The sequence below is a fragment of the Elephantulus edwardii genome, unplaced genomic scaffold, assembly GCF_000299155.1.
Source record: "Elephantulus edwardii isolate Elephantulus edwardi_28Jun2011 unplaced genomic scaffold, EleEdw1.0 scaffold00044, whole genome shotgun sequence".
In the NCBI taxonomy this organism is placed as follows: Eukaryota; Metazoa; Chordata; class Mammalia; order Macroscelidea; family Macroscelididae; genus Elephantulus; species Elephantulus edwardii.
The window spans coordinates 17251579-17262065 of record NW_006399794.1 but is presented as its reverse complement, the minus strand read 5'-3'; the positions used below and the strand labels follow the sequence as shown (position 1 = coordinate 17262065).

Here is a 10487-nt window from a genome sequence, read left to right as displayed (position 1 = left end):
TTGGACAATGACTAAGGATGACAGAAGATTAGATGCCTTCAAGTTGTTGTGCTGGAGAAGAATCTTGAGCATACCATGGACTGCCAAGAAAACAAATAGGTCTGTCTTGGAGAGGGTGAAACCAAGTCTCTCCTTGGAGACAAGGATTTTGAAGCTCCACCTCACTTTGGGAATGTGCCCAAGAGAGATCAGTCCATGGAGAAGGACATCATACTCTGAAGAGTAGTCGGACAGGGCAGGAGAGGAAGACCCTGGAGGAAGTGGATCGATACAGTAACTGGGGCAATGGGGGTTGGTGTGTCAGAATTAGTGAGACTGGCTCAGGACAGGAAAGGGTTCAGAGCTGCTGTAGATAGGGTCACTATGCATCACAGGTGACTCAACCAATAACATTCTGTGACGGGTTTGGAAGCAGGAGGGGTCCACTTCCTAAACAACTTCCCTCCAGAAAATCTATGAACTTTGATAAATGTCGATAGTTATAGAGGGGCTTCTGGCTTTTAGTTCATAGGGTTACTATGAGTCATGCTCAATTTGAAGTCAATCAACAACAACAATACCACTATTTAAATCTGTAAAGCATTTTTACTGCTTTATCTCTTATTGCCTATACAGACAGGCCTCCTCACTGCCATCGAGCCAATTCTAACTCACAGCAACCCCATTGGACTGAGTAGAACTATCCCATAGGGTTCCCAAGACTAAATCTTTGCAGGAGCAGACTATGACATAACGTTAAATCATGATCCCTGACCTGGCAGGTGGGGAGACTGAGGCTCAGAGAGCGCCAAGGGTGTCAGACGGCAAGTATGTGACCAAGCTAAGATTCAAACTCGGACATTTTGACTCCCTCTCCAGAAGAGTATGAGCAACAGATTTCCTTGTGCCTAGGTGAGTGGTCCAAATTATAGTTTTCCAGAGCCAGAAAGAAAAGATGAAGCCCGTTATAATCTGGTGATGATTTTCTTTGCCCCAATTATGTAAACAAAACCCACGACTGTGAATGAGCAACGGGAGTAGGTGTTGGAGTCAGTTAGCCTGGCTCAGGATAGGGCCGAGTTCAGAACTACTGGACATACAGTCTCTGTGAGTCAAAGGCAACTCGAAATTCTGGAATCACTGTTTTTGTCCTGTTTAAATGTAATAAAAGGATCTATATAGGGGGGGGGAAAAAGAAAGAAAGGATAGTCTTTGGGCTGAGGCCTCTTGGGATTAACCTAGCAATGATTGGTTTTCCAGGCCCAGATATGTTTTGTCTTTTCCACGGAAAGAGATATTCCCCTGGCGAGAGCTGGCACCCCTACTTGGAGCCACAAGGCCTAATGTACTGCCTGCGCTGTACCTGCTCTGAGGTAAGTTCATCTGGTCACCTGAGTCAGGTATGTCTGGGAGACCTCAAGAGAAGTCACTCCAGAGGAGGAGGAAGGCAGCCGGAAGTTCTGGAGATCAGGAACACACTAGGAGAAATGCCTCTTAAATCATGCTCTGTCAGCTGCAGAGGGTCTTGAACAATCCACTTCACTGCTAAATATCACTATTAAATATCTCAGAATGAAATCACACAGCAGGGTGGTGGTTGGGTAGGGATGAGGACCTAGCTCCCATCATTCATCCTAGCCCTTCTTCCACTTTAAGTTGAGGCCAGCCTCCCTGCCTCCTGGGCAATGAAGTGGTCCTTAACCTTCGATTCCTTCCTTTTCATGGCCTTCAGCCACCTCTCCTGCCACCTGCCCTCAGATGCCTTTTCCCATCTCCTCTGATCCAAATATGTATTCAATGAATATGCATTCATTGCCGCCTCCTCATCTGAAAGTGCTTTCCTCTTCTGGGTTTGCATGTAAGTCTCTGTGTCTTTCACCTTGTCACCGTGTCACAATACTATCTGTGTCTCTGGTTGCTGCCTCTCCTGTACTGAGTCCCTGAGAGAACAGGTTTTCCTTGGTCTCAGTTATACCCAGCATGGTGTCTGGAGAAAGATAGAAGGCGAACTGAGCAAAGATCACATCTTTCTTTGTCCCCCAAGATCTTCAGGACTTTGTCTCGTAACATAAATGAGATGAGCATGGCATGTGGTCCAGAACTCTCAGGTTAGGTACGAGGTGGGGGTGGGGGGTGCAGCAGAAGGAGGGAGTAATTTACAATGTTTGGGAAAACTCTGGCATTAGCCTGAGACCCAGTCTGGTTAGTCTGAAGTCCACCATACTCTGTCCCTGGATTGAGGTTTGAGGGAGAGTACATAGCTCCCAACTGAATTCTGACCCTTAACCCTCTTTCCCTGCACAAACCCAAAGGAGGAATGTAGATTGTCTTGAAGAGCTCCCCTTGTTAAAGTCCGACTCCTCTGAGGTGGGAGCAGAGAGGAGGAGCTCCTGAGCCTGGGAGATGAGAGGAGGAGGCAGGCCAGCCCGCTGGCGGCTCTGATTCTGACCCCTGGCTTCTTACTCCTCTTAGTCTTTCCAATTCCCAACTGCTTCTGCCATGTAAGCCCCAAGTAGAACTCTGATCCAGACAGGGTCATAACCCACCACCAAAACCACCTCCCTTAATTTTCCTTAGCACATCTGAGGCCAATCAGCCTCTTCAGAAGGCTCGTTATGAATTATAGCCAGAGAACAGAAAGGAAACCATAACAGAAAATTCCAGACATATCACATGGTCCACTTGAGAAAGTCCAAGTTTTGTGACCCATTGGAACTAAGTCATTTCTCCTCTTTGCAAAGTTCATGCACACATTTTCATCCTCAATCAAAAGGTCTGCTGCCAATATCTCCAAAATGCAGCCTGAACCCCTTGTCTACTCTCTTCTTCTCCAGTGTAACTACTCCTCCTAATCTAAACCAGCTTTTTCTCTCTCACTTACGTTGCTACAACTAGGGAAACCCTAATTGGCCTCCCTATCCCTCTTCTCAATACATTCTCCATAAAGTAACCAAAGGTTTGGATTTGGGGTTTTTTCCCTAAATATGTAACAAGGTCATTTCTCTCTTAACAGCCTAGTGGCTTCTAGAGTCACATTCAAAGTTTGTGCTGTGGGTTACAAGGCATCAGGTGATCCAGCTTCTGCCTTAGTCACCACACTCACTGCATATCTGCCCCAGCCACTCTGCCCCAGCTCCTTCTTTCACCTTTTCCAGCACTTCAAACTCATCCCCATTTGATGACTTTGCAGTTATTGTTCCCCCTTGCCTGGAATGCTCATCCTGGTATCAGCTCACAAATCAGCCTTCTCATCTCACAGTCCTGAACATAAATGTCACCTCCTGGGAGACCTTTCCCAGCAGTTGTTTCTAAAATTGTCTAGCCCTGTCAACACAGTCTCATTACCCGTTTTATTAGCATCGTGAACTTAACGTCTGAAATTATCTTGTTCCTTTATTCACTTACTTTTTTAGTAGTCTATCTGCTGCTGCTAGGATATATGCTCCTTGAGAACACAAATGCTGTTAGTCTTATTGGATGCTGTTTCTCTGGTGCTTAGAGAGGGCTGGGTGTCCTGTAAGCGTACAGTATCTCCTAAATGAGTGGACACGTCCAAGTTCCAGCCACCAGAGGTAGCTCAGCACCCTGAACAATACCCATTGACACTGCTTACTTTACTGAACTGGTTAGGGGTCTCTTTATGCATTTGTAGCCTACTTCTAGGGCTATCACAAATATAAAGTGAGATAATACATACATTTATAATATCTCGTGGCACCATGGCATTGCTGATTTCAAATGGATCCTGGCAGAAAGCAAAGACTACCAAAAGAATGTCTATCTGTGTTTTATTGATAGTGCAAAGACATTTGACTATGTGGATACCATGATTAACACTGAGAAGAATGGAAATTCCAGAACACTTAACTGTGCTCTCCTACAAAATCTTTACCTAAACTAAGAAGCTATCGTCTAACTGGAACAAGGGAACACTGCATAGTTTAAAATCAAGAAGGGTGTGCATCAGAATTGTATCCTTTCTTCATACCTATTCAATCTGTATGTTGAGCAAATAATTAGTGAAGCTGGATTCTATAAAGAGAAATGAGACATCAGGGTTGTAGGAAGACTCATCAACAATCTGAATTATTTCATCTTACTTGAATCTACAGTCAACACCTCTGGTACCAGCCGTCAAGAGATCAGGAGACATATTACTTTAGACAAGTCTGCTGTCAGGGACCTTTCCAAAGCACTGAGGAGCAATGATGTCAGTTTGAAGACTAAAGTGTACCTAATTCAGGCTATAATCTTTTCAGTCACTTGCTATGTATCTGAGAGCTGGACAATGAATGACAGATGAAGAACTGATGCCTTTGAGTTGTGGTATTGGAGAAAAGACTGAATGTTCCATGGACTGCCAAAAGAATGAACAGAGATAGAGATGTCTTTGAAAAAGTGCAGCCAGAGTGTTCCTTGGAGGCAAGAATGGCAAAGCTTCATTTCTCATACATGTTGCCAGGAGAGGTTATTCTTTCTAGAGATATAATGCTTCAAAAGGTGGAAGGAAGAAAGACCTGCAGTGAGACGAAGTGACACAGTCACTGCAGCAGTGGGCTCAACTGAATCAGAAATGATGAGGATGGCACAGAATAGGACAGGGTTTAGGTCTGTTGTTCGTGGGGTCACTATGAGTTGTACTTGACTCAATGGTACCTGACAACATCATCCAGTACCCAGTAGCCGCTCAAAACATGAACTCTGACTGTCCTAAGAGATATTCTGCACTGCAAAGGGCTTTATTACACGGCTGGCTGGCCTCAGCCCTGCTCCTCGCCCTTGGAGCTCCAAGCCCCTCTCCACCTTTTTTCTTGCTGCAGAGTTGCTGATCATCTCTATCCTTTGGTTCCTCCAAGACTATAATCAAAGCAGATTTTCCCTTAGGCTGCAGAGTCCTGTCTACTGCATCCTAACTTCTAATATGAGTGGCTTTGCTCACCCATTCAGCTAAACACTGACCCTTTTAACTGAACAAGCAAGATTTGTAAAACCAGATAAACTGTCCAGTGAGTTGGAAAACATTCCGGTAGGAATGGTGGCTTTTCTCTGTCCTTTTCTCCATTCCCAGCTTCTCTATTTCTGCTCATCTTGCTCTGTGTATGTTTCTCTGTTCCATTCTTTGCTGTAATTGGAAAAAGAAAAAAAGGAACCTTCCTTCTCTAGTGACAGCCCCACTGACTTTGCCAAGATTATCTTAACCTCTTAGAGATCTAGGGGATATGGAGGGTCACAAAACTCAGAGTCTTCTCTGTGTTATGTTTTCAGTCTTGTTCCCATCCCAGTCACCTGCCTTCGTATGTCACATCCCTCTGTTAACCACAAGGCTTGGGCTCACAGTTAAAAGAACGAATCTTGGAGTTAATAGCATAGTCAAAGCACGAAGATTAATGTCAAAAGAAGCCAAGCCCTTTACCTTTTCCTTCAAAGGTCATGGAGGGAACCCTAAGTCTGAGTAAACTCATGATTGCATTAGGCCTCCTCGAATGGTGGTGGAGGGATGAAGATGAATGGGCCGAGCAAGATCCCCTCAGTGGGCCGGGAAGGGAGAAAGACTGGAGATACTTGGATTTATTGTTAATTTCATCACAGGGCAGTGGCCAGCATTTGGGGTGACAGTTTTGAGATGAGGCGGGTAAAGATGGGAGGCAATGGCTCCTTGAAACCAGAACTGACCACACTGTCCCCTTCAGAGTGCCCATGTGAGTTGTTACCGCCTCCACTGCCCACCTGTCCACTGTCCTCACCCTGTGACCGAGCCACAGCAGTGCTGTCCCAGGTGTGTTGGTAAGTACCTCATTCCTCCACCTTTCCAGCCTCCCTGTTGCCCAGTGGACCCGGATCTCACTCCTAAAGAAGTAGTTCTGCATGAGGGAGGCTCCTAGAATGAGAGGGGCAGTTACTACCATGGATATCACTACTATTCAGAGAGATACTGAGGTGAAAAAAAATCTCGTGGAAGGCTGTAGTAAATGCAGCAAGGCAGGAGGAGAGAGAAAACAGTGAAATGTGGCTGAATGAAATAGAGGCTTACCTGACCGATGGTCACACTTGGGCTCCAGACTCTCTGAAGGGAGTGGACAAGCTCTGTGGAACTGGAGGTCAGTGCTCTTGGACTGAGAGATTGCCAGGGTTTTGTCACCCTGGGTTGAAAAGGATTAAAGGAATTGCAACACATGTACCTCGAGATTCCTCCTAGTGCTGAGATTCTGGGCCTCCATGGGTCCTGATGTGAAATGTCTATGATTCCAGAATTTTAAGACTTTAACTGCCTCTGAGACTGGGATTCTAGGAAGGAGAGGTAAGAGAAGAGAGGTGGCATAAAAAGAAATTGGCTTATCAAGTAAATGATCAATGAAAGTCAGCCAGTGGGGAGGCTGACTTAGGAGTGGGAACAGACATTGAGAGAAGTCAATGGAAAGGGTGATAGTGAGATTTAATTCAGTTTAAGTTCTAAAACTAGAACTCTCTCAGTGAGCTGAAAGTCTGTGTGGAATTTACACATGGAAGGGCCATTTTTTTCTGAGAGAGATCCTGTGGGGACCTGAGCAAGATCCTGGCTTTGGGTTTCCTCGGGAGCAGGGCCTCAGCACTTTGTCCAGTCTAGGGAGGGTGGAACGGGAATACTCTTCACTCCCTTTCTCTTTCTGTCATCTGGCCCTTTATTATCTTGAGTTTACTTGTTCTTCAAGACTCAGAGTAGTGATTAGTTCCTGTGCTTCCTTCTTCCCAATCCCTTACTGTACTGTAGTGTCATTGCCTCAGGGGGCTGACTCTTATGCATCACTCCATTTCCAAAGTCTAATGTACAAAGAAGGTGCTTAGTAAAATGTTGACTGAATGAATGAGCCTTAGATCTGCAGTTCTTTCAAGGCTGAGGGCTTATTCTTCCTTGCAGAAGGAGGGCTAATCTGGCAGGTGATGGGGCTGGAGGACTCGGCAACTGGTGACTAGCAGGAGCTTACACCAAGCTCAGAGACAGTCTATAGTATCACAGCTCACCCCACTAGAATGGAACGCTATGAAGGCAGGGACTTTGTTGTTCACTGCTATCTCCCAGGCCCCAGCATTAGGAAGTAGTCTGTGAACACCTGTTGAAATGAATAAACTTACATGGGCCTCACTTGTCAATGAAGCTAAGGTTTCTGTCTTTCCTTTTTGTTGGTCATGGTGACATGGTCAGACAGAGACATTAGCAGGACATCTTGGTTTGCTAATATGGGGAGTTGTCGGGAAGGCTCAGTAGAAATGCCAAGATAGGTTAAAATTTTAAAAAATCTTCAAAAAAGTTGCCTAATTCTGGCAAAATTATTATATCCATGGGAAATCTTATTTTCTTTTTCCTCCTGTATCCCTCCACCTGTAGAACCTCAAACCCCCTCTGGACTCCGGGCTCCCCCAAAGTCCTGCCAGCACAATGGGACCATGTACCAGCATGGAGAGATCTTCAGTGCCCGGGAGCTATTCCCTGCCCGCCTGCCCAACCAGTGTGTTCTCTGCAGCTGCACAGTAAGAGCTTCAACTTTCTGGTTGAAAAGCCCAAGCTGTGGTCCAGGGTGGCATGGACTGGGGAACTCTTGTTCTTCTCTGGTTCCATGAGGTGAAAATGAACGGGCTATCAAGGTGTCTTGCTCCTAGCTGAGGCAGATGAGCCTTGTCTCGGCTCCCACATCCCCTTGAGCTGTTTCTTGCACCGTTTGTCTCCTTGCAATGAGATTTGTCCATTTCTTTTTCCCCACTGAAGGGAAGGAATATCTCTTATTCTCCTCTGCATTCACTGTTGCTTCCAGGCCGGGCCTTGGCCCACAGAGGATGCGTGAAATGAATGGATCAATTTATAAGGGAATAAATGAATGAGTGGTAGAGTGACTAATCAGTTCCTAGCCCTCCGTCTAGAAATAAGGCCAGACTTGTTTGTAACAAAGATAATTGAAGCTGAAGCTGCTTAAACACCCTTGTCTGTGGTCAGAGTTGGACTGAGGGCTAAGAAGGGCTTATTCTGCTGTTATCAGGGGACAAAGATTGTGTTCAAGCAGATCTTCATCAGAAAGATTGTCACTTTTCTCTTCTGGTGTAGCGCTGCTGCAGGTTTGCAGGTGCCCTTTAGTGTGTAACCCTCTGGACTTCTCTCCTCATCTGTGCATAGGCAGTTGAGAGTCTTGGCCTCCTGATTTCCTTACTACTTCATCATCAGACTTCCCTGATTCTTACTGTCTAAGTGCATAAGGGAGAGGAGTGTCCTTTCTGTGTAAAGCAATCATTTGAATTAGCAGCGATGAGACAGACTTAGACAAGGTACTGTGAGATCCGTGTTTGAGGTTCAGCTCTTCCGTGATTCACTGTATGGTCACTTCTCTCGTGGCCTGACTCCTCATCTTTCCAGTGGAAAGGTCTGTGTGGGTTGAGTTGTGTCCTCTAAAAGAGAAGTTGAAATCCTAGCTCCTGGTACCTATGAATGTGGATGTATTTAGATAGAGGGTCTTTGTAGATTGATCATGTTAACTTAAGTTCATTAGAGTGGGCCCTAGTCCAACATGATTGGTGTTCTGCTAAGAAGAGGAAAAGAGATACAGACACAGAGGAAAGACAGCCATGAAGATGGAGGCAGATTGGAACATCACTGTTGGAAGGCAAAAAGTATCTGAGGCTACTGGAAGCTGGAAGGGACAAGGAAAGATCCTCCCCTAGAGGCTTTATAAGAAGCATGGCCCTGCCAGCACCTTGACCTTGGATGTCTCTAGAACTAAGAGAATAAATATCTGTTGTTATAGCAGACCTAGGAAATGAATTTAGGGTCTCATCTGTGTAAGATTCTGAATCTTAAGGCATCTATTAACAGATAATGGAATAATGATTTCTAAGTTAACCAGATGAATGTTTGTTGCAGGACCTGATCCTCTTGCAATGATCTAGTATACTGTTCCTACTAGGTTCATTGAAAGGATTCCAGGTGGTATAGCATGTAACATGTCAGGCAGCTAACAAAAGCCTAGCTGTTCAAATACACCATCCACTTTGTGGGATAAGGATGGACAGTCTCCTTCCTTAGAGATTTACAGCCTTAGGAACCCAACAAGGGAGGTTTGCTGAGTCAGAATTTACTTAAGGACAGTAAATTTGGCCTTTTATCTAGGTTCATAGATGCCTTGTGCTTATTTACAGTGTCCTATTAACCCTACAAGGTTATTATTATTCCTATTTTTCAGATATGAAAACCATGACTCAAAGTAGTTCGTGATTAGACTGAGGTTACACAGCTAGTGAGTCAAAAAAACCAGCATTCACACCCAGGCCTGCGTGACTCTTATACTTGTGGTCTCTATTGTATTATGCTACTTCCAATAGAATGATAGAAGCCTGGATTAGGAGGGAGCTCTAGGAGCCCTGATGGCCTAGTGGGTAAGGAGCTGTACTATAAACCCAGAGGCAGGTGGTTTGAATCCAGCAGTTGGGCAGTCTCCTTCCATGCAATATATAGCCACTGGAAATCCACCGGAGGGTCAGTTACGAGTCAATTCTGATTCAGTGGCAATGCGGCTTGGCTTAGGGTCTTTTTGCTAACAAAAAAACTGGCAGTTTTAATTTACCAACCACTGTTTGAGAGATGGCCTCTAGGAGTGGCTTCATTCCCACATTAGAAAGGTGACTTAGGGCAATAGTCTTGGGGTGGGGATCTTCTAATCTCTATCAAACCATTAAATTGGGTCTTTTTAAAAAAAATGCATTTTAGTTTTGTTCTATGTTATAAGTGGGATCTTCTCTTGTGTTCTTGGTCAGAACAAATCATAGTGGAAGCCAGGCTCCATATAGTTCTGGTATTGGGCTAGAGAAGGCTATGGCACACTTGGGCCATGGATCACTGGATTAATTCCTTCCTTGAGTTTTTGTTTTCTTCACTCACCTTTACTCTGGGCAGGAAGGGACAAGTCATTGCATTTCAGATGGCCACTCATATGCTTTTAAGACTCTAGATGCTCCTTCCCAAACTACCATGTAGGACATTGCATGTACTATGATCTCAATGTCCCCTGACATTATGTTCAGTGAGGGGACTCCTGTGATTCCTTTGTTCCTTCACCCTGGAGACTTGAGTTTCCTCTTTCTTTTCATCTTGGATTATATGGGGCTGACTTGACTCCTAGCCACATCTGAGAGAGGTCAGAAACCTTACTTCTCAGGTTCATTGGGAAAAGAATACAGGATTTTTCATATCAATTAGCTAGTTTGATCCTCACAACCCAGCTGGGAGCACCTCATTTCATAGGGGGAGATCTTGGGCCCAGAGAAGAGAAGTGACTCACGAGAGGGCTATGGCTACCTGACTCCCAGAAGGCTCTTCCCCTTGCAGCCTTGCCTCCTGCAGGTGAGTCCTAACATTGAAGAGCAGGTGAAGATGAGCCTAGGTATTACTGATCTTCCCCTCTCCCCTATGCTGAGCCCCCTATTTGGCCCACAAGGCAAGGACATAGCTTTCATTGAGAGAATACTGAAGCCTGAGCTCTAGTCCAGTT

At 45.2% G+C, this 10487-nt stretch overlaps 1 protein-coding gene across 1 annotated transcript in view; it reads left to right on the top strand.

The window, feature by feature from the left end:
- The window catches only part of CHRDL2 (chordin-like 2), a 38677-nt gene that overhangs the window by 13996 nt on the left and 14194 nt on the right, over positions 1-10487 (top strand). Inside the window, exons 2-4 of the mRNA XM_006885580.1 lie at positions 1240-1352; positions 5670-5763; positions 7343-7485. Coding sequence (XP_006885642.1) covers positions 1240-1352; positions 5670-5763; positions 7343-7485 — 350 coding nt within the window. The remainder of the gene's footprint in view (positions 1-1239; positions 1353-5669; positions 5764-7342; positions 7486-10487) is intronic.